The following is a 24,847-nucleotide window of genomic DNA, read 5'->3' as shown; positions in this document are numbered from 1 at the left end:
CATTTGTTGAACAAAGTAGTGTTTATAATAAAATAAATGAGTTATTCCAATTTCGTTGACGCTAAAGATTAAATATTCTTCTCTTGATTTCTATTTCATTTTCGATAATTATAACGAATTAAGCTCGCTACCACCCATATTAGCTCTGATACTCATAATTCATATCCATTCATTCATTATATTTCATTTATATGATATCGTTTTGTTTACAAGAACATTCTTAACCTTAAAATCTCAAATAAATAATATTAATCTGTGAAAGTTCTAACACAGACTATAGTAATCTGTGGTTTTAAGTTTGACTTTCAAATTTCGAGTGATGCCAAATATAAACACAGCAGTTCAGTTCGAATAATCTATGTTCTAACCTAAAATTTTCATTACAGTTTACACTGTTATTGTTATAAGATATTTGTTATGAAATGAAGCATTTGATTTGTTCCAACTATCTCATAAAAATATTGAAATGCATCAATATTTTTGAAGCCATCAGTATGAAAATATGGAAATATGTAAAATATTCTGGCTCTGTAATCAATGGAAAATGTTAGACTCCACTTGTAATCAAATTTGTTCTTAATGTGTACCTACATTATAGCCAACTTTACTTCTTAATTCATCTTGATTTTGGCTTTGAAAATAAATGAGAAGTATTCAATTTAAATATCCACAATAGAATTATCCAGTTTCTTTCAACTCACCTAATTTGTTTTCACATTAAAACAATTATGGCCCTTTTGGAAGTATGTCAATCATATGCTCTTAGGATGAATTTATGGAATAGCAAAAGAATAAAAGTATTCAATCTCAATCACATGAAAATTTGTCTAGTATGTACCTAGTCCTAGTGGTATGTTTCGATGTGAGTTTGAATGAGCCGAAGAAGAATACAGTATTGTTCGATAGCAGCAGTCTTTAGTGGGATATTGATTGTTGTCATTATAATGGGACTATTTTGTGAAAACTTTTTTAAACATGGGCTTTATGAATAATCTGGACTTTTCAAAAAGAATGTTGATTTTAGTGAAGTATCTTCTTATTATCAGAGCTGTGCCAAAGCTCAGTAATTTGTAATCAAATAGAAGAGTTGAGGTGAGCTTATTCAAATAACTTCATTTTCAAACTAAGTTGGCTAGTACTTCAATTCTAAAATCTGAGACATGACATCATAGTAAATATTCATTTCTGTGGTTTTTTTTCCACAACAGAACAGAGTTGCATTTAGCCAAAGTACCCAATTTTTTGAATTTCACAGATAATTTTTTTTTTTTAAGATCAAGTTACTCGAAAACGGCGCTTTGTACGAGAAAATATGAGGAATACTTTTATTTTTCAAATTAGCCAAATATTCTTCAATGAACGTTCAAATTAATTTTAAGAGTAGGGTTCTTAGATTTTCTGGTATTTTTATGTGATGTAATGTTCATAATGAAGAAACTGAAAGATATCCAACAAATCTCGTCCTTGCATTCAACTCAGGAAATAGGGATCTTGGCTTCAGGACTGCTAATAGGGTGAATAATACACTCAGTTTCAACTGTCAACGTTTCGATCCTATTTGGGATCTTCTTCAGGACTGTAAAAGTATTTATTAAGAATTATTGGACAAATGAACAATCTGGTTACAACAATACGAAAAAAATACACAAAATCATTTAAAAAACGGTCTTATACTATACTTCTATATACAATCATCAATAATAGTGAAAGACAAGAAATGACTAGGATTCAGGTGGAATTAGGTTATTTTCTTTTCGATTTTTTATTATATAATTATTATGAAATGAATCATACTTTTTCCTCCACGGTACGAATAAATATAAACACTCACCAATTTAGTCATATGTATTACGATGCGGGTGGAGTTGTTGAATTCCATTAGACCTATGTTGAGGTTTTCTATTTCGTCAATAATCTTATTTTTAATAGTTGGTTTTTGCCACGAAACTTATGCGGTTGTTCTCTTTGCTTAGCTGATATGATACTGGTGTTTTGTATTCGAGTATAAATATGTTATCATTGGATTTTCAAACATGTTCTGATGATATTCTTACCGACACGAATTCATTATATTTATTTGATTTCTCTTAATAAATTGTTGTAAATTATACTTAATTTTTGAGTATCTGTTCTAATATTCATTGTGTCATGTATGGAAATGTGTATCATTTCACTGATACATCTTTTATGATAATTGCATTCTTTATCTAAAATTTTCACTTCATCAAAGTCCAAATTATGATTTTCTTGGAAGTGGTGCACAGCTAGAGCGGTTTTCTCATTTTTGTCTATATTCTTTCCCTGGCAATCGTACTTATGTTGACGTATACGATTTTTTAGGTACTGTTTAGTCATGCCCACATACGATAGGTTGCAATCTTTACAAGGAATTTGGTAAACCAAATTAGATGTCATTAATTTCGGAACAGAGTCTTTTAATTTTGTGTATATGTTCTCTAGTTTTGTGAGTGGATAGAAAGCAAGCTTGATGTTAGATGCTTGATTTTTTATCAAATTACCAACTTTTTCCGATAAACCTTCAATGTATGGAAATTTATAATAGATGATTCCATCTTTTTCCCTCCTTTCTGTATTAATTCTTGTGGTCTCAACAAATTTGTGTTTATAGGAATGCATAATTTTATTTATTAGTTTTCTGGGGTAATTGTTCTTTCTTAGAATATTTTTTATTTTCAATTCATTCACTGGCCAAAATTCTCTACTGCTGAGACTGTAACATCTAAAACATAGGTTCTTTATGGTATTGTTTTTGTGGATTTGTGGGTGGTGTGAAAAGTAATTGAGAACTCGGTTGGACGCAGTTGCTTTGGTATGCCAATTGGTCAAGATTGTTCCATCGTTTTTTCTGATAAGCTGGACATCTAAAAATGCTATTGAATTATCTACTTCCTTTTCTAAAGTGAATTGAATGCGTGGATGGAAAGCATTGAATGTCTCGAGAAATTCATCAATTTTGTCATTTGGAACAGCTATGAACGTGTCATCTACGTATAACTTCAACACTGGTATCACAAATGAAAGTTTTTTAACGCATTTAGAAATAAGGTAATTCATCACTATGTTTGCTAAAGTAGGACTCGCTGGGTTACCCATCGCAGAGCCCTCAATTTGTAAATATATTTGTCCATTAAACACAAAGTAACTCGATTCGAAAATAAAATCTATAATCCTACATAACATGGTTTTATCTAATTCTGTGTAGGCTGATATATGTGACCAGTTCTCTCTTATGATTTGCAAAACTAAATGCTTCGGTATATTGGTGAACAATGAAACGACGTCCAGTGACACCATCACATAGTTTGGGGGCAGTTGTACTGTCTTTAAGAATTCAACAAGACCTTTTTAACCAACAAATGATAAGTGAACCCATAATGAAAAAACTCAGAACACACAACTCCTTACCACCAAGATTGTACGGACTGAGAAAAACGCACAAACCTAATCTGAGCATGCGACCAATTGTCAGTTGTTTGAATTCCCCCACATACAACTTATCCAATTTTATTCACCAAATTTTATCTCCTTGGACTACAACTTTTGACTATAATGTGAAAAATTCTTTGGAGCTTGTTGAATTCTTAAAGACAGTACAACTGCCCCCAAACTATGTGATGGTGTCACTGGACGTCGTTTCATTGTTCACCAATATACCGAAGCATTTAGTTTTGCAAATCATAAGAGAGAACTGGTCACATATATCAGCCTACACAGAATTAGATAAAACCATGTTATGTAGGATTATAGATTTTATTTTCGAATCGAGTTACTTTGTGTTTAATGGACAAATATATTTACAAATTGAGGGCTCTGCGATGGGTAACCCAGCGAGTCCTACTTTAGCAAACATAGTGATGAATTACCTTATTTCTAAATGCGTTAAAAAACTTTCATTTGTGATACCAGTGTTGAAGTTATACGTAGATGACACGTTCATAGCTGTTCCAAATGACAAAATTGATGAATTTCTCGAGACATTCAATGCTTTCCATCCACGCATTCAATTCACTTTAGAAAAGGAAGTAGATAATTCAATAGCATTTTTAGATGTCCAGCTTATCAGAAAAAACGATGGAACAATCTTGACCAATTGGCATACCAAAGCAACTGCGTCCAACCGAGTTCTCAATTACTTTTCACACCACCCACAAATCCACAAAAACAATACCATAAAGAACCTATGTTTTAGATGTTACAGTCTCAGCAGTAGAGAATTTTGGCCAGTGAATGAATTGAAAATAAAAAATATTCTAAGAAAGAACAATTACCCCAGAAAACTAATAAATAAAATTATGCATTCCTATAAACACAAATTTGTTGAGACCACAAGAATTAATACAGAAAGGAGGGAAAAAGATGGAATCATCTATTATAAATTTCCATACATTGAAGGTTTATCGGAAAAAGTTGGTAATTTGATAAAAAATCAAGCATCTAACATCAAGCTTGCTTTCTATCCACTCACAAAACTAGAGAACATATACACAAAATTAAAAGACTCTGTTCCGAAATTAATGACATCTAATTTGGTTTACCAAATTCCTTGTAAAGATTGCAACCTATCGTATGTGGGCATGACTAAACAGTACCTAAAAAATCGTATACGTCAACATAAGTACGATTGCCAGGGAAAGAATATAGACAAAAATGAGAAAACCGCTCTAGCTGTGCACCACTTCCAAGAAAATCATAATTTGGACTTTGATGAAGTGAAAATTTTAGATAAAGAATGCAATTATCATAAAAGATGTATCAGTGAAATGATACACATTTCCATACATGACACAATGAATATTAGAACAGATACTCAAAAATTAAGTATAATTTACAACAATTTATTAAGAGAAATCAAATAAATATAATGAATTCGTGTCGGTAAGAATATCATCAGAACATGTTTGAAAATCCAATGATAACATATTTATACTCGAATACAAAACACCAGTATCATATCAGCTAAGCAAAGAGAACAACCGCATAAGTTTCGTGGCAAAAACCAACTATTAAAAATAAGATTATTGACGAAATAGAAAACCTCAACATAGGTCTAATGGAATTCAACAACTCCACCCGCATCGTAATACATATGACTAAATTGGTGAGTGTTTATATTTATTCGTACCGTGGAGGAAAAAGTATGATTCATTTCATAATAATTATATAATAAAAAATCGAAAAGAAAATAACCTAATTCCACCTGAATCCTAGTCATTTCTTGTCTTTCACTATTATTGATGATTGTATATAGAAGTATAGTATAAGCCTATAAGACCGTTTTTTAAATGATTTTGTGTATTTTTTTCGTATTGTTGTAACCAGATTGTTCATTTGTCCAATAATTCTTAATAAATACTTTTACAGTCCTGAAGAAGATCCCAAATAGGATCGAAACGTTGACAGTTGAAACTGAGTGTATTATTCACCCTATTAGCAGTCCTGAAGCCAAGATCCCTATTTCCTGAAACTGAAAGATGTGTAGGGAATCTTGTGTTCGGAGAAGATGTATCACATCAAGGAAAAGCTATATTTCAAAAATCATTTCCTTTAATAGAACCATTTACGAGATATAGCCGAAAATCACATTTTTTTTATCGATTTTCAACAGCCTGTATCTTAGTAACCGGGCCGAATCGGAAAAAACTATAAAGGAAAAAAGTGTTTCTTTTGACCTCAGGAATCTTCGGTTAAAATATATGTACAAGTCAAAGACTCACCCTGTATATAGAAGAAGAATATATATATATATATATATATAGTTATAAGTATGATAAGGGGTGTGGGAAAATTGATAAGTGTTATAATTTCACTCTTCTTTATTTCATTTAGTCGACGTTTCGATCCCGATGGGGACCTTCTTCAGGACTCTACAATAGCAATAGAAAACAGTCAAAAACATGGCAATCACAGAACATGTAAAAATAGTACATACCGAAATACAGAGTTGTAAAGATCTTATTTGAACACAAATCAATAGCTCTCAAGAAAGCAATGAACAAGAACATCAACAAATTTAGCGAAAAAAGATCTGATATTTCGTTAGCACAAGAGTAGAAATCAATTATCATATGTAAATAAGGTAAACAGAATAATCAACAAAATGAGAGGTTGTCCAAAATGTTGTCAACCAGACTTGCCACAGAATACACGCACATGACAAATGAAACATAGAATAGCATTAAATCACACTTGGTCGCAGTAATTCACTCTCACCGAACTCAGAACAAATGCGATTATTGAAAGACTCCATGAACCGAATCCAATCCCCTCTCACAGAAATAGTCCGGAACACAGATTTCATTATTACGTTATCCCGACTGTAGAACTTGTGAAAATATTCATTCCATTTGATCCATCCAATTCACTGCCACCAAACTGGTCATAATGAATCAAATAAGTATAGATGGAGCTAATATTGTTTACATCCCTTCTGTAATTCATAGAACAAGTGTGGCGTTTAATATGGTACATCTCTAAGAAACATCTTTTCTTTCCACTAACTGCACATTCAAGAATTTTGGTGGAATCATAGTCCATTGGGTGATCTTTGTCCCGGGTATGGTCTGCTAGGGCACAAATCTTATTTGGATTCTTGATGTCGCTCTTGTGTTGAGCAATCCTTCTCTTCAAAAGCTGAGATGTCTGACCAATATACACCTCACTACATATTGAACATGGAATACAATATACCACACCACTCATATTATCAACAGTCATCCTATCTTTCACTCGACTGTATAGTCTGTCAATTTTAAAATAAGATTTCGGAATCAATTTAATTTGTGTGGTCTTTAGGAGACAACATTTTGGACAACCTCTCATTTTGTTGATTATTCTGTTTACCTTATTTACATATGATAATTGATTTCTACTCTTGTGCTAACGAAATATCAGATCTTTTTTCGCTAAATTTGTTGATGTTCTTGTTCATTGCTTTCTTGAGAGCTATTGATTTGTGTTCAAATAAGATCTTTACAACTCTGTATTTCGGTATGTACTATTTTTACATGTTTTGTGATTGCCATGTTTTTGACTGTTTTCTATTGCTATTGTAGAGTCCTGAAGAAGGTCCCCATCGGGATCGAAACGTCGACTAAATGAAATAAAGAAGAGTGAAATTATAACACTTATCAATTTTCCCACACCCCTTATCATACTTATAACTATTGTTGTATATTGGGAATTAAAATTGTTGATATATATATATATATATATTCAAAAATATTGATGCATTTCAATATTTTTATGAGATAGTTGGAACAAATCAAATGCTTCATTTCATAACAAATATCTTATAACAATAACAGTGTAAACTGTAAATGAAAATTTTAGGTTAGAACATAGATTATTCTAACCGAACTGCTGTGTTTATATTTGGCATCACTCGAAATTTGAAATTCAAACTTAAAACCACAGATTACTATAGTCTGTGTTAGATTTTTCATAGATAAATATAATTTATTTGAGATTTTAAGGTTAATTCTTGCACGAAAAATAAACAACGATATCATATAAATGAAATATAATGAATGAATGGATATGAGTATCAGAGCTAATATTGGGTGGTAACGAGCTCAATTCGTTATAATTATCGAAAATGAAATAGAAATTAAGAGAAGAATATTTAATCTTTAGCGTCAACGAAATTGGAATAACTCATTTATTTGATTATAAACACTACTTTGTTCAACAAATGGAATGTTAAACGTGAGTTTATGATGGTTTTTCTAATTTAGTAGCTTATTTCCAAGGTTCAAGAGGTATATCTTATGCTTGAGAAAACTTCAGTGTTCCGGTTTTCAGGGGTGAATTAGCTCATTTTGAAAATTTAAAATGGCTATATCTTTTTAACAGGGCCGAATCGGAAAAAATGGTAAATGAAAAAAGTGTTTCTTTTGACCTCAAGAACCTTCGGTTAAAATATATGTACAGTGCATCCCATTTTGGGTGAGACAGCCAGGTTTCTCGCTTGTTATTTAAGATAGAGCCTTGCGGTTTTCACGTTCCTGTCCTACTTTTTCATGAAACTCAAGTTGGTCTAATCAGATTGTGCATAACTGTTTCCGTTCAAAAGATACAGGGTGATTTTGGAAATTGATACTTTTCGGACCCCTTCTTTATCTCCGAAGTTATTAGAATTAATGCTTAGGTAAAAACTACTTCTGAATTAGAATTCTGCGTAGAATCCAGTGGCGTACTCATTATTTTTTTTCTGGGTATGGTTTAGAAGATTCAACACAAACTTATGTTTTTTTAAATGGAACACTATGTGTATCATTACTTCGTTGAATTCGTTATTTTTTCCCTTCAAAATGATATATGACACTATGTAGGTAGGATGTTCAGAAATGTTAAAAAAACACTAAAACATCAAATAATGATGATTTTTTGTTAATGGGCAATGGATTTACCATAGAAAAGAAGAATCAATAATGATAAAAATAATTTATAGCGATGACAGCAAGATCAGATTGGTTTTTTCCCTCCAATGCCTACTTGATAAAACAATGCTCCCAAATGCATAGTAGCCATAATAACAACAAGGATGTTTGTGTCATCAATGACCTACTACTTTTAAAAATCGAAAGTAATAATCCTCTTATTGAAACATAGAAAATTCATGGCCCATTTACGAAAAAATCATCATTATTTGACGTTTTAGTGTTTTTTTAACATTTCTCAACATCCTACCTACATAGTATCATATATCATTTTGAAGGGAAAAAAATAACGAATTCAACGAAGTAAAGATATATAGGGTGTTCCATTAAAAAAAATATAGGTTTGTGTTTAATCTTCAAAACCATACCCCGAAAAAAAATAATGAGTACGCCACTGGATTCTACGCAGAATTCTGATTCAGACGTAGTTTTCAGCTCAGCATTATTTCTAATAATTTCGGAGATAAAGAAGGGGTCCGAAAAGTATCAATTTCCAAAATCACCCTGTATCTTTTGAACGGAAACAGTTATACAGAATCTGATTAGACCAACTTGAGTTTCACGAAAAGTAGGACAGGAACGCGAAAACCGCAAGGCTCTATCTTAAATAACAAGCGATTAACCTGGCTGTCTCACCCAAAATGGGATGCACTGTACAAGTCAAAGACTCACCCTGTATATATATATAAAATTATTATTTATTATTATTAATGTATTTTATAAAAGCGATTTTATTGTATTTCAGGAAATTCAAGTAAGATAATAAAAGTCGGAAACTTACCATTAATTCAAATTCTGAAATGAAATACAAATTTAGGCTGAAAAATATTTTGAAATAGAATTACTACTTCCATTCAATACGCAGTCATGTCCCAAATATCATACAGTAATCATACAAATGTAATTTCAAATGGACCGCCATGTCATAGAATTGAGAAGTTTTAATATAAATATTTACTATTCTGTGGTCATGTAGAACTACCAGCCTTCTGAGAGTTCTTCAAGGTCACCAAAATTGGTTACATCGAGAACAAAGGAAATGTCAAAGAGTGTCGCTTCTGTAATACCTCTCTATTCTGTGACTAAACTATATACATCTATATGAGCGTTGTTTAAGACTTAACTATAGAATAGTCCAGAGCATAGAACATCTTACCAAGATCAGTGTTACAAACATAAATATAGGCGGGGTTGAAGCAATGTTGTGAACATTCCAACACCCCCACTGTTGAGACATTGCTAAAACATATACTAAACCTAATTTGCTGCAAAAATAAGAATTTTTGACATTGTTTAGTCCTTTAGTCAGGATATCAGCAACCATTTCATCGGTGCTTATATACTGGTCATCAATCTGTTTTTGATCTACGCAATCTCTAACGAAATGATGTCTAACATCGATATGCTTAGTTCTACAATGATTAGATGGATTGGCTGACAACTTCTGGGCACCTCGATTGTCGTTGAAAACAACAATTCTATCTTTGAAACGAACAAGCTCAAAAAGAAGATTTTTTAGATAGATCGCTTCTTTAGCTGCCTCACTCAAGGCCATGTACTCTGATTCGGTGCTGGATAAAGCAACTGTCCTTTGTTTCATGCTTTGCCATGAGATGGCACCTCCAGATAATCTGAACACGAAACCGGTATAAGACCGTCTGTCACTTTTATCATTTGCCCAATCCGCATCAGCAAATCCCTCCAAATCATTATCATTCTTGAAATATTTCAATTTAACCTTTTTTGTTTCTTTCAAGTACCTCAATACTCTTTTAGCACTTTGCCGATGTACGTCCGTATATTTGGTATTATATTGACTCAAAAAACTTACTGAAAATATCTGGACGTGTTAAAACACTCAAGTACATAAGACCTCCGATCAAGTTTTGATATGGAATATTGAGATCACAAATATTCTTATCAACCTTATTGAAATCTAAACCTGTTCTAATGGTGTTTTCACACCTTTACATTCTGTCATTTTAAATTTTGACAATAGTCTATCAATGTAATCTTCTTGATCTGAATACAAACATTTGTTAAAATGGTCTCTGGTTAATTTTACACCTAAAATTTGTTTGGCATGTCCTAAATCTTTTACCTTGAATTTTGATTTTAAACAATATTTCAAATTATCAGACTCATTAACGTCATTTGAGAAAATAAAAAAATCGTCTACATATAACGCTACTATAGTGAAGGAGTTATTTCCTTTTTTGTATTACAAGCATGGTTCATGTTTCGATTTCAAATAATCTTGTGACAATAAAATTTCATCGACTCTCATGTACCAAGCTCTAGAAGCCTGCTTCAAGCCATAAATAGCCTTTTTTAATTTAAATACATGGTTCTCAAAACCCTTTTTGACAAAACCTTATGGCTGTCTCATGTATACAGTTTCTTCAAGAAAACCATTGAGGAAAGCAGTAGTTACATCTAAGTGAAATATATCTAAATCTAACTTAACAGATAAACTCAGAAGGAGTTTTGACGTAGAATGTCTGACTACAGGAGCAAAGGTTTCTTTATAGTCAATGTTTTCCTTCTGTGTGCAACCTTTTGCCACTAACCTCGCACGATACACCACATTATGGTCAATTCCACTCTTCAACTTATAAACCCACTTATACTCAACAACAGTCCCTTCCTTCGGTGGTTTCACTAATTCCCATGTCTCATTTTCTTCAAAGGAATCCATCTCGTTGAGCATGGCTGCTTTCCACTTTTCCGCATCTGGACCAGATAATGCTTCTGATACGGTTACTGGAACATCTTCTAAGTTGGTGTCTACATTGCCTGGTGAACATAGATAAGTTACATAATCAGGGTATAACTTAGGTTTAGGTTGTCTAGTAGATCGTCTTACTTGTTCGTCACCAAGTGTGACATCTTCAGGGATATAATCAGCATCTGACAGGTCATTTACCTCTTCATCGATTTCATTGCTCTCATCAATGCTTGAATCCCCCACTGAATCTTCACGTTGTAAGAGTCATTACCAGGTCGTTGGATGATCACTTCAACTTCAGTGTGTCTCTCATCGATGGCCACATCTCTGCTGGTTACTATCTTTCTTCATATCTACTAAAAAGCCAAATCAAAGCCTCGGAAAGGATGGATTTCACGGACAACGACATAAGCGAAGAAAACGGACAATGAATTTTGGAACATGGAACACTCAAGGAATAAGCGGTAAGACTGATGAAATCGCAGCCGAAATGGAACAACATAACATCGGTATAGTCACCCTCACCGAAACCAAAAAAAAGGGACAAGGAACAGAGAAGGTTGGAAACTATATACATGTCTTCAGCGGAGTCCCCAAACATGAAAGAGCGAAGAGAGGAGTGTCAATGATGATCCATAAAAAATATAGGAGGAGAATTAAAGACTGGGAAGCCATTGATGAGAATATAATTCGATTGAATATTAATATCATGCAGAAAGAACTTGTTATTATTGGTGTCTACGCAATATCAGATGATGAGTCGGTTTCAAGGAAGGATGAATTTTACAACAAATTGAGTGCTGTAATACAGAGAGTGGGAAGGAGCAAAGAAGTAATCCTTATGGGAGATTTCAATAGTAGGACAGGTAACAGGAAAGACGATCCTGTAGTTGGACCATTTGGAGAAGACAGATGCAACGATAATGGAGAACGACTAATGATTGCTGTCGAACATACGACCTGAAAATTGCAAATGGATTCTTCAAACATAAGCCCATCCACAAGTTTACTTGGATCCAACACACGAAGAACTTGAAATCAATCATTGACTACATCATAACACGACAGCACACTGAACTTCAGGTCAATGATGTAAGGGCGTATAGAGGGATCTTGTGTGATTCTGACCACTACTTTGTCAGAGCAAAAATATTATTTCCTTGGCATCACGACAAATCCCAAACAAATCATACTCAAATGGAAAAAGTCATCAATAAATCAGATGGAATTAACAATAAGCGGTGGAATCTGAGTAACCTTGAGGACGATAACATAAAACAAAGATACCAGACAAGGCTCGATGAGTATTTGACAGCCATCGAAGACATCGATACTGAAAGCATGTATGAAAAAATTAAGGAAGCTTTACAGAACTCAGCCACTGAAGTATTGGGAGAACTCTCAAGTCGAAAGAGCAAAGCATTATGGTGGAATAATGAAATAGAAGAACTGGTAAATCAGAAAAACAAAGCTTACTTAAAATGGCTAACAACAAAAGAACAAAGAGATAGGGAATCATATCTGGAGGCGAAAAGTAAGACAAGAAGAAAAGTTAATAATGCGAAGAGAAGTATGTGGGATAGAAAATGCAAGGAGATTGGCTCCCTTTTGGGAGGTAGAAAGACAGCAGAATCTTGGCGATTCATCAATGCGCTGAAAAGTCCGAGCAAAAACTCAGCGAACATTGACACAATTCCCATGAACAACTGGGTTACACATTACAAACAACTTTTGACAGAAACAAGACAAGGATTTCTGGCACCAAGTATATCATCACACATAGACATTGAGGGTGAAACAGTTTCTGTAGATGTTGAAACAGTGAGAAAAGCAGTATTCAGGTTGAAAAAATGGTAAATCCCCAGGTCCCGGAGGAGTACCCGCAGAGCTGATCAAACATGGTACACATAATCTATTCCAGGCTGTTACAGATTTGATAAATAAGTGCTTGAGCGGACAACCAGTACCCAAAGAATGGAAAACAGCATATATTTCGTCGATATACAAAAAGGGAGATAAAAATCAATGCGCAAATTATAGAGGTATATCAGTGACTAGCACATTTAGCAGAATATATGGAAGAATTCTACGAGACCTCATTGAAATTGAATACAGCGCGGAAGAAGAAGAAGAGCAATCAGGATTTAGAGCGGGCAGATCTTGTACAGACAATGTTTTTTGTCTGAAGCAGACAATAGAGAAAACTAAATACTAACCAAGAAGTCCATCTAATGTATGTCGACCTAAAGAAAGCATATGACAGTGTACCTCTGAAGAAACTTTGGGAAATTCTACAAGAAACGAACATCAACCAAACATCCTAATAACGGCACTCAAAAATTTGTACACGGATTCTACATCGCGGATCAAATCGGGAAAGAATCTCTCACAAGAATTCACCGTGAATAAGGGCTTGCGACAGGGATGCTGCGTTTCACCTACTTTGTTCAAGGTGTATGTATCTAGAGCTCTTCGAAAGTGGAAGAATAAATGTGGGCCAATGGAAATAGAATTGGATGATAATAGCCACCTCTACTCCCTCCAGTTCGCGGATGACCAAGTTATAATGGCCAATGATAAGGACGACCTGGAGTATATGGCCAGAAAACTCCAGGAGGAATAAGAAATTTGGGGATTAGAGATGAATACCAAGAAGACTGAGTACCTCCCGGTAGGAACCCAAAATGCCACGAAAATCATGCTGGAAAATAATCAGGAAGTAGAAGTGGTATCGGAGTATACATACTTAGGTGTTAAGTTTGACTCAAGTGGAAGCGACAACAGAGAGATCAGACACAAAATAAATCAAGCGAAAAAGATCATAGGATGTTTGAACAGCATATTTTGGAATACCTTCATTGGAAAAAAGAGAAAATACAGCATATACAACACCATGATAAAAAGTAACCTACTGTATGGAGCGGAAACTTGGAGAATAACTGAAGAAAACAAGAGAAGACTGGAAACCGTTGAAATGGACGTACTCCGAAGATCACTGGGAGTATCACGCCTACAAAAGATCAGAAACGAGGAGATACGAAGACTAATGGGAGTGGACGGAACGCTGTACGAAGATATAGAAGCGAAACAACTTATCTGGTATGGTCACCTACAAAGAATGGACGAACAGGGGCTTCCAAAGAAGGTGTTCGAGTGGGTCCCAGCACAACGCCGAAAAAGAGGACGACCAAAGCAAACCTGGAATGAGGGTGTCATCAAAGCCATGAGTTCCAGGGATTTACGACAAGGACAATGGAATGACAGAAAGGGGTGGCGAAAAGGCATCGGACAACGTCGAACGACGCTATGATCCCGATTATATATATATATATATATATATATATATATATATATATATATATATATATATATATATATATATATATATATATATTATATATATATATATATATATATATATATATATATATATATATATATATATATATATATATATATATATATATATATATACTTCGAAAATGTGATTACGAGATCCCTGTAAAACTTCAACGCTACGAGGTCCATGTCTTATAAACCAACAATCCGAGATCCCCTCCTATATACCCTATATACATGGTATACCGCGAGGCAACGAGATCCGTTCGACGTTGCCACACAGACGGATCTCGTGAGATGCGAGATGAGTATCAAAATCTTTGTATATCAATAAGGGTCAAAATCGCATATTCGTCGGATCTCGCAAGATGCAGAACATGTCGTGTACTTGGAATATGTATTTATGCCAACGTCATTAATTCCGATAATGTTTTTTCCTGAAATGATTAGTTTTGAGTGGTTGTTTCTACGAATGATCGCTCTATCATTTCGTATTGATGTCTGTATTTTCAGAATTATTCTTCTTCCAAATTTTTTCAAAAGTGATCTCACAATTCAGTTTTTCCTGATGACGAATTCGTATTTGAATTCAATGGTGTTCCTCCTGCCGTGTTTACGATCTTTTGAACCAGATACTTGAAATTTTCAGGGTAGATTCAGATGGCAATAATCTCAGTCAAGTTCGTTAACGCGTAAAATCTAATCAGTGGTTCCGGAAATATTTCCTTTCGAAATGTTATGTTCTCAATAATTCAAAACAGCAGCTTTCATTTCGATGAAATTTTGCATTTAGTTTAGATGAACATTCAACCAGAGCCAGAGAAAAATCATGGAGAATATCGAAAAAATATTGGCGAATATCTCGGAAACCACTAAAATGACAGAATTAAGATTTCAAATGCTCATATGAAATCGCAGCATCAAGAAGTACTTCACGAAATTTCGAACGGATGACATCATCAGAAACATCTAAATCAGACCATGGAAAAATATCGAAAATACTCAATAATTCGATCATTGAACATACCACCCGGATGGAATTTTACACACATATGGGGAATGATCATGCCAAGCCCCATCCACAATTTCGTATGGATAGCTTAACTGGAACCATAGAAAATTCAAGAAGAATTACTGAATATCACCGCAATCAAAAACCGACAACGTTGAGATTGCGACTGCCTGAATAGAAAAATAATTTCAAGCTCTGCCTGAAATTTCAAGCTGATCACACCATCACAACCATCAAAAACATACTATAAAAAATTTCAATGATTACAAATTCGATCGACTTGAAAATTTGCGTGTGAATAGCCATCTTCTCGCGAAGTTTGGTTCAGGTTGCTCATCTAGAACCACAGAAAATGCGAAAGGAATATCGAGAAATAAAATCCTGATATATGTCAATGAGGTATGATGATGCTATTGGCTATTCGTGGATTTTGGCACGTATGTATAAAAAAAAAGCAGTTCCAAACCGCGTGCAAAATTAAGATCTGATAACATAACCAGAAATATAAATTTCCTAAGAATATTGAAAAATAAACGATTTATATTTCGTTGAATAGGAGTGAATCGTGAAGAAAACTTGCGCGAGGATAAAAAATCACCATTTTAAGCTTCCTTCAGAATTTCCCATGGATATCAAATCCAGAACAATAGAAAATTTGAAAAAAATAGGAAACTATAGAAAAACAAAATCTCTATGCTTCAGTTTGGTGTGGATAGCTTCACCATCAGAATAATAAAAATGAAGTTAAATATAAAAAATCGTGATATGTTAGTGACGAAAGATCGGACCAAGTTTTTTCGTGTGCATAATAATAGCAATTCTAAGCTTCGTCCAAAATTTTGAGCTGACAACAACCAGAGATGCAATCGGTTCATGGATAAAGAATAAAAAAGCTCCTGACCTTCAGTGCTTTTCCCAATTTTTTCTCGACATTGGTTCATGGACATCACATGCTATGTAATTTCAACTCAATTCTTATTCTAAATTCCATCAATTTCGGTTTCATTTTTTCATTTGAAATGCAGGATTTCAATTAAACCTCCTTTGAAATGTCATTCCTTCTTTAATTATACTTTCAAAAATTCAGATACCTTCTTCGTATTGGTTTCTTGAACTAAACAATCTCTTCTTTATGATTTTTCATATTTGAGTTATAACATGTTTTAATAATATATTGCTTAGTTTCTTCATTACAAATTCAGTTTAGGAAATGATCAAGAGATAAATGAGGGAAATATTCTCAAAAAAAAATGTATGAAGAATATAATTTACAAATCATTTTAGATTGAAAGAAATTCAAAAAAAAGGAATAAGAACTTGATTTTCAAAAAAAGGGTATAACCATACACAAATACAGGCAAACATTCATCATTTGTTTCGATATGCGTTGAAAACAAACCGAGAAACAAACGCTTTTATTTGTTTCCAAGTTTTATTGTTCATGAATAGATGAACAGATTTGAACTCCTTGATTTTTCCTTCTGTGGCCGTTTTTTTCCTCTAGATATTTCTCTGAAAATATCTCACAGTTTAACATGCGTACAACAGTAGTGAGTAGATTATTATTTGTATTACAATAGATTTTCAAACTGTCGTTCTTCAGCAGCAATGCAAGCTGATGGTCCCAGTTTAGCAGACTTTATACTTTGCTCTATCTAATTTGAGAACATTCTATTGCATTCTTTTGTTGTTTTGTCCATCTTATTTTCGGATGTTACACTTTTGGTGTTTCTGAGATAAAATAAGAAGTTTCCATATCATTTCCCAATAAAATGCAATTTATAAAATGGCTTTCAATTAAACGAATGAAAACTACAATTATTTGTTGATTAATTACCCTTCTCCTCAGAATCGCTTGAATTATTCGACTCTCTTTTTCTCTTGACCTTTTGCGTGTCTAGTAGCCGTTCTTCCTCTAAAATTAAATCAATGAGGTCATTAAATCAATAAGGTCAATCTATTGCAATTTTTCAAACGGAATCACAAAAAAAAATTGTCTTTTACCTAGAATGAGTTCCCTATCAAATTTTCTTGATATCGAATGACATTTCAGTTATTTTCAGTTGATTTAACATATTATGAGATCTTTGATGCTACTTGATATAGAGGAAATATTCTGGAAACAACAAGTGCAATTCGATGGAATCAAACGGAATAAAAAAAAATTTTGTTTTCCACCTAGAATAAGTTTTCTATAAAATTTTTTGGACAACGAATGATTTTGTTTTTTTTTTGGTCAATTTCTCGTATGAAATCTTTGATGTCCTTTGAACGCTATTTGAAATAAAGGGAATATTCTGGAAACGACAGGTGCAGTAACAAGTGCATGAATAAAAATATACTTTTTCGTTTAGAATAAATTCCCCATCAAATTTCCCCTGTTAACGAATGACTTTTTTTCAATTTTCGGTAAATTTCACATATGAAATCTTTGATGTCCCTCGACCACTACGTGTTTCAAAAGAAATATTCTAGAAACAAGTTGTGCAGTGCAATTTGATGGAAATAATTATAAACGGAATCATAAAACGGAGCATTAACTTATATAGGGTGAGTACTCCTTTGAAATCGAATATAAACGAGTGAAATCTGAATTTATCCGAACGCTTCGTGATTTAAAGTGGAATATTGTAAGAAGCAGACGTGCAGAAGCAAATGCAATTTCATTAAAGTATTCCACAATTTAAATTTAACTTAATCTACCTGCAGTTAGATGCGAAATAATCAGAAAAACGCTTCGCTTGGCTTTTCTTCAGAGGCATAGGTAGATTTCATCATACGTCAACTTCAATTTCATATTCAATTTGAAGGTAGCTTCAAAAGCCAGTTAAAAATCAAATTGTTCGGAATTGAAATGTAGTTTATGAAAAAAAAATCAGCTTTCTGTATTGGTTCAAAACAGGCCTGCCGCTAACTCTTTTGGCGCCGAGAGCATTAAGTATCGTATAGTCCAAATACAAGTTTGTTATGTCAATTGTTTAAAAGATTGTTATAGACAAATGCGTTGTTTGCAACTTAATTAAAATGATTCTGAAACATATTAAGATTAAGAAGCATATTTGTTGATAAACAAAAGTTTTATTCGACTTATTATTATTTTCGAATAACTAACTAACCCTTTCATAGTTTATCCTGCTCTTTCATATGAAAAATATTAATTACATTCAAACTTGAATTGTTCATTCAATAAATAATTCGTTATGAACAATTGGTTTTCTTCCTTATGTTTGTTTTACTTAATGAAGCAGAAACAACCAGAGGCCGTATTTTAAAAAAATAATTAAATTATGTAATGGAGAATTATTGCAACGATATTTTGATGAGTATCCTTTATTTCAATATGTACGCGCGTTGAGTTCTATTTTAAGGATTTCAAATACAGACCTTCCTTATTTTATTAAGATACGAGCGACCAATGTTTATTCAAAGAAACTTTTAATCATAATCATAATAATGTTTATTGACTAAATCCTACATGATGTCAGGTCAGTCAAAAGGAATAGAGTTCATAGTGAACATTTGCCTCCATTATTCAACAGGAACTAATGAACGAATAGTTGTAACTGTATAAGTAAACGAAATAATAATGTGAATTTTTCGAGAAATTTGAATTATCTTTTGATTTCGAACATATGACAAAACCATTACATTGGAGGAAAAAAATTTGAATTAAAAAAAATTTTACAAGAATTTCAAATTCTCAAAAAAAGTTCGACTCAGCAACATAGTTGACTTGAACGTTTTATGTCGAATGGTGTTCACAATTCAGATTATTTTGGAACTATATATTTTATAACAATGTCCTGGAAGCAGAGGTTATATGAGAAAATATTTTGATTGAATCTTCATTATACAGTTGGTGTAAAAAAGGCATGAAAACCTAGTGAACCCGTTTTTTGTAATGATAATATAATAGAGAAGAAATTTCATTTGAATAACTTTCGTTTTCCGAGAAATGATCTGCGGAGACTCAGACATGTGCACAATATTCCAGTACAAATAATGACTAAAAACAAGGAAGACAGTGGATAGTAGATAGTTTTGATTTCATCAGATGTCAATTATCATTTCTGAATTTTCAAATTTTCATTATGTTCAACTCAAATATCAATCATTATCGCAGTTTATTATTACAACTACAAACCTTATTGTGAAAAATAATGGACACTCATTAGATGATTTGAATGCACGTGAGTGGCTCGTTAGAAATAGGTATCACCTATATAAACGGGTGAGCTATTATCTGAATTGTAGTTTTGATTATTTCAATAATTTTGGTTTGAATCTAGTTTTAGAATTGAATTTAGGTGAAAATATTTTAAGTTTTCAAAAGGTCATTACAGATCGAATAGTTTCATTTATTTATAAATTAGAACTAAAAATGTCTTCAAAAAGTAGAAGTGGCTCTTCACTAGGTGTTAAGTTTTGATCAAGGTTCGTAGAACTCAGCGCCGCCATTGTCCAAAGATTCACCCCTGAAGTTGGTTATAGATAATTCCGCGCACTTTATGAGTGCACTGTGCGCAGTCGTCCTTATAATGACGGCTGGCTATAATGATATTTCAAGTATGTCCGTTTTATCTGTAGCACTTCTATGTTCTTAACCCTTTTCGATGGTTCGACAAAAGGGTCGAGGTGGGGTAAGAAATCGAACCGTCACTTCAATTAATTCGAGTTTCAAGTCAGTTCAGTATATTCAACACACAGTCTAGTAAGTACAAGTCAAGTACAGTTTAGTATAGTTCGTCGTTGCTCTCACCCCTTGAGACACAGTGTTCAGCTTGCACATTTCAAGTTAGTTAAATATTGGCCTAGTCGCCACGTGGTTAAAAAAGACCCTTCAGTCGGTCAAAATCTTCGTTAGTACCCTAGTCGGTAAATTGTAATTGGATAAGTGCGTGGAACTGATTCATAGTTCTCGATAACTAGCTAATATCTACATAATTTGATCCTTCGAGCCGGAAATAAATAGTGTGGAAAATTTCATGGTCCTTCGAACTTCAACAACCCAGCACCTAACAGTCCAATTTATGTATGGATGTTCTCATCTATTAGCTACATAATTTGGTCCTTCGAGCCGTATATAAATTGGAGATATCCCTGAAGAAATTATCAACTTCCACAATTGAAGTATCAACCACGTGCCTGAAGCGGACATATTGGTTAACTAGAGGTGTACTTTACCACGCATGCGCAAAGTGTGGTGAAGTCTTTTTCAACAAGAGGTCGCTGTCTACGACGTATCGTTCCTGTCCTGAATCCATTTTTGTTCCAGTGCAAGCAGTTTTGGAGAGTGATAAGTCAATTTTAGAATATTTATTTAGTTTATATATAATTTTTATTTATTTTATATATTTCCTTAATTATTTCTTTTGTTCAAAATGTCTAATATCGATAATTTGATTAAACAAAGAACCATACTTAAGAGTAAACTAACTAGAATGGCCAATTGGTTCGGCCAAGATAATAATAAAGATAGAGAAGAATGTAGTGCTGGAAAATGTCAATTAGAGCAAATCTTCAAAGACTATGAACATGTTCAAACTCAGTTGGAGTTAATTGACTCTGCCTCATATGAAGAGGACAGAGATATTGTAGAAACTAAGTATTTTAAGGTTATATCTATGGCAACGAGAACTATGAATCAGTTCGAAAACTCGCCAAGTCAAAAATCTGATAAGCCCACTACTCATTCTAGCATAAAGTTACCGGAAATTTCGATTCCTAACTTCTCGGGTGATATTAAACAATGGCCGAGTTTCTTCGAACTATTCAACGCCCTCATTACAGACAACGAAAATTTGTCTGACATTCAACGGTTGATGTACTTAAAATCAGCATTATCAAAAGAACCGTTAAAACTTATTGAAAACTTGGAAGTTGTAGGTTTGAATTTCAACATAGCTATTAACACTTTGAAAGACAGATATGATAATCCATATCTTATTGTCAACTCTTATATTCGTAAACTATTGAATGTTCCCTCCTTGACGAAAAGTAATGAACACGCGTTAAGAGATTTTATTACGCAAATCAAGACAAATATCGCTGCCTTGAAGACTTATAAATTATCGGAGAAATTAACGGATTTGATTTTCATACAAATTTTCACCCAGAAATTGGATTTCACTCTGAAAAAAGAATATGAAGAAGAAAAGAATACTTCAGAATTTCCAACGCTCCCAGAATTTATTGGTTTCTTAGAAAAGAAATATAAGGTACTCGAAAATTTAGGTTCAACCGAACAAACAGGTCATTCGAAATTCAAAACTTCCCCTAAATATGCCCATACTAATTCTTATCATGCTAACACTTCGAACAGAACGAACAAAAATAAATTTTTCAAATGTCTTATGTGTAATATGGATGAACATAAGATATATTCGTGTAGGAAATTCATGAATTTGTCTCCTAACGATCGTCTCAGTCTAGTGAAAGAAAAGAATGCTTGTCTGAATTGTCTTACGTTGGGTCATAGTGTACAATCGTGTTCTAGTCAACACACATGTTTCAATTGCCATAGAAAGCATCATAGTTTGCTCCATTTCAATAGGACTTCAACTCGCCATTATTCTAATGAAGTTCCTAGTCAAAGATCCAACAACGAAGTATCCAGATTAAATAATCTATCACAAATTCAGAATGAATCTCAAGCAGTTTCTCATTTGTCCACTTGTGCTCAACCAACCATTACAACTCGTACTGAAAATATTAGTCCAGGTAGAAACGTGTCTAGTCTTTCATCTCTATCTTCTAATAATCAAGTCCTTTTAGCTACTGCCTGTGTCAAATTATATGATTCACACAACAAGCAAGTTATTGCTCGTTGTTTGACTGACTCCGCAAGTCAAACATCTTTCATAACTGAAGATCTGGTCAACAGACTTCATCTCCAACCTTACAATCAAACTATTCAAATTTCTGGCGTCTCACAAAGTTGTTCTATGTCAAATAGAATGATAGATCTAACAATTCATTCATTAGTATACCCTCATCGAAAGTTTAAGGTTTCCTGTGCTATCCTCAAAAATATCACATGCCAACAACCACAGTCATATATCGACTCGTGTTCTCTCCCCATTCCAATTGGCATTAAATTAGCAGATATCAAATTCAATATTCCTTCCAATATTGATATTCTCTTAGGTGCAGATATCTATTTTGAAATTATTATGGATGGCATTATCAAATTAGGTCCTGGTCGACCTCTTCTTCAAAATTCCCACTTAGGATATCTAATTGCAGGAAAAGTCCCACAGTCAGCTCACATGTCTCGCGCTACTCACTTAGCATTGGCACAATTTTCCCAAAATTCAATTGAATCTTCAAAGTCAATTGTTAATCAAGAAGATTCACTAAATAATATTCTGACTGAGTTCTGTGAAATTGAGGAGATATCTAATCAATCTGAACACATTTTATCTTCAGCAGAAGAGAATGCTGAACGGATAGTCAAAAACAAAACCATTCGGTTACCATCGGGTAGGTTTCAAGTTGACCTGCCATTCAAAACTCCAAACGAACCATTTAAATTAGGTGATTCGTATTCGCAAGCGAAGAAAAGATTCTTGAATCTCGAAAGAAGACTACAGAATAATCAGGAACTGAAACATCAGTATTCGGAATTTATAAACAATTATATATCCCTAGGGCATGCAAAATATTTCTTCCCTCATCATTGTATAATGCGTGAGCAAAGCCTCACAACTCAACTTCGAGTAGTTTTCGACGGTTCAATGAAATCTTCATCTGTCTTTTCTATCAAAGGTTATATAGTACGACCCGACTTGTTCGATATTTTAATTCGGTTTCGTACGTTCAAAAATATCAAGATTGCTAATAATTCAGTTAATTCACATGTAATTACAGCTAAAAGTCGTGTTGCAACTTTGAGAATTTTGACTATACCCAAGTTTGAACTAATGGGTACACTACCTCTGTCTACCCTTGTTCCAAAAATATCAACTTTTCTGCCAATTCACTCACGAAATATACATTCTATAAATCTATGGTCTGATTCGAAAATAGCATGGATTCGATCACATCCATCACGTTGGTCCTGCAAATATATTTTCGAGAGAGTCATTGCCATTACAATTACTTGTCTCAGATTTATGGTGGCAGGGTCCCGATTTTCTTCTTCAATCAAATCTAGATCTAACACCGCCGCTTAAATGGCCTTTAGCCCGTGTAGTAGAATTGATTCCCGGAAAAGATTCACGCGTTCGCATTGTTCGTGCTAAAGCTCAAGGAGGAACATTCACTAGAACAATCACTAAGATATGTCCACCTCCATTCTGCACGGAAAACATTGACAATCAAGTATGATTATCAATATGACTCTTTCTTTACTTCCTTTATTTTTTATTTATTTTTTGTTTATTTTATTTGTTCCAAGAAATTATTTTCTTTATCATTACATCAATTTTTTTTCTATTCATTTTCACTTTTATCCTTAACCTGGACGGTTCAGCCCGGGGAGTATGTTAAGTTTTGATCAAGGTTCGTAGAACTCAGCGCCGCCATTGTCCAAAGATTCACCCCTGAAGTTGGTTATAGATAATTCCGCGCACTTTATGAGTGCACTGTGCGCAGTCGTCCTTATAATGACGGCTGGCTATAATGATATTTCAAGTATGTCCGTTTTATCTGTAGCACTTCTATGTTCTTAACCCTTTTCGATGGTTCGACAAAAGGGTCGAGGTGGGGTAAGAAATCGAACCGTCACTTCAATTAATTCGAGTTTCAAGTCAGTTCAGTATATTCAACACACAGTCTAGTAAGTACAAGTCAAGTACAGTTTAGTATAGTTCGTCGTTGCTCTCACCCCTTGAGACACAGTGTTCAGCTTGCACATTTCAAGTTAGTTAAATATTGGCCTAGTCGCCACGTGGTTAAAAAAGACCCTTCAGTCGGTCAAAATCTTCGTTAGTACCCTAGTCGGTAAATTGTAATTGGATAAGTGCGTGGAACTGATTCATAGTTCTCGATAACTAGCTAATATCTACATAATTTGATCCTTCGAGCCGGAAATAAATAGTGTGGAAAATTTCATGGTCCTTCGAACTTCAACAACCCAGCACCTAACAGTCCAATTTATGTATGGATGTTCCTATTAGCTACACTAGGCCATATTTGAAACATAATCAAAAACATATCTTTCAGTAACAAAAACATTTATTTTATGGTAATAAAAGAGATAAGAACCTAAAACAGTATCAGTTAGTACTTGAATGAATATATTCAAAATTCCAAAGAAAAATACTCTCAACTTCGTTATGAATTTTTTCCTCAACATTTTAGTCACCG

At 33.6% G+C, this 24,847-nt stretch overlaps 3 protein-coding genes across 3 annotated transcripts; all 3 read left to right on the top strand.

Annotated features, from left to right (window-relative positions):
• Positions 1-12,384: 12,384 nt before the first annotated feature.
• On the top strand, positions 12,385-13,810 carry LOC123683087. The gene is made up of 3 exons (XM_045621988.1): positions 12,385-12,979; positions 13,053-13,360; positions 13,451-13,810. The coding sequence occupies exons 1-3, from the start codon at positions 12,385-12,387 to the stop codon at positions 13,808-13,810; spliced, it is 1,263 nt and encodes a 420-aa protein (XP_045477944.1).
• Positions 13,811-13,828: 18 nt separating this feature from the next.
• LOC123683086 lies at positions 13,829-14,497 on the top strand. The gene has a single exon (XM_045621987.1). The coding sequence runs from the start codon at positions 13,829-13,831 to the stop codon at positions 14,495-14,497; it is 669 nt and encodes a 222-aa protein (XP_045477943.1).
• Positions 14,498-20,919: 6,422 nt separating this feature from the next.
• LOC123683085 lies at positions 20,920-23,866 on the top strand. The gene is made up of 2 exons (XM_045621985.1): positions 20,920-23,020; positions 23,649-23,866. Exons 1-2 carry the CDS (start codon positions 20,920-20,922, stop codon positions 23,864-23,866), a joined length of 2,319 nt encoding a protein of 772 aa, XP_045477941.1.
• Positions 23,867-24,847: the final 981 nt, after the last annotated feature.

This window comes from Harmonia axyridis, chromosome 6 (genome assembly GCF_914767665.1).
Source record: "Harmonia axyridis chromosome 6, icHarAxyr1.1, whole genome shotgun sequence".
Classification (NCBI taxonomy): Eukaryota; Metazoa; Arthropoda; class Insecta; order Coleoptera; family Coccinellidae; genus Harmonia; species Harmonia axyridis.
This window is presented reverse-complemented; position numbering and strand designations above follow the sequence as displayed.

Bases quoted from the DNA above. Each gene is read 5' to 3' on its own strand.
- LOC123683086 (XM_045621987.1), top strand. From the start codon at position 13,829: ATGAATACCAAGAAGACTGAGTACCTCCCGGTAGGAACCCAAAATGCC.
- LOC123683085 (XM_045621985.1), top strand. From the start codon at position 20,920: ATGTCTAATATCGATAATTTGATTAAACAAAGAACCATACTTAAGAGT. The intron at 23,021-23,648 runs GTAGGTTTCAAG...TACTTGTCTCAG, and splicing joins AACCATTCGGTTACCATCGG to ATTTATGGTGGCAGGGTCCC.
- LOC123683087 (XM_045621988.1), top strand. From the start codon at position 12,385: ATGGAAAAAGTCATCAATAAATCAGATGGAATTAACAATAAGCGGTGG. The intron at 12,980-13,052 runs GTGAAACAGTTT...GTAAATCCCCAG, and splicing joins ATCACACATAGACATTGAGG to GTCCCGGAGGAGTACCCGCA. The intron at 13,361-13,450 runs GTTTTTTGTCTG...AGCATATGACAG, and splicing joins GCAGATCTTGTACAGACAAT to TGTACCTCTGAAGAAACTTT.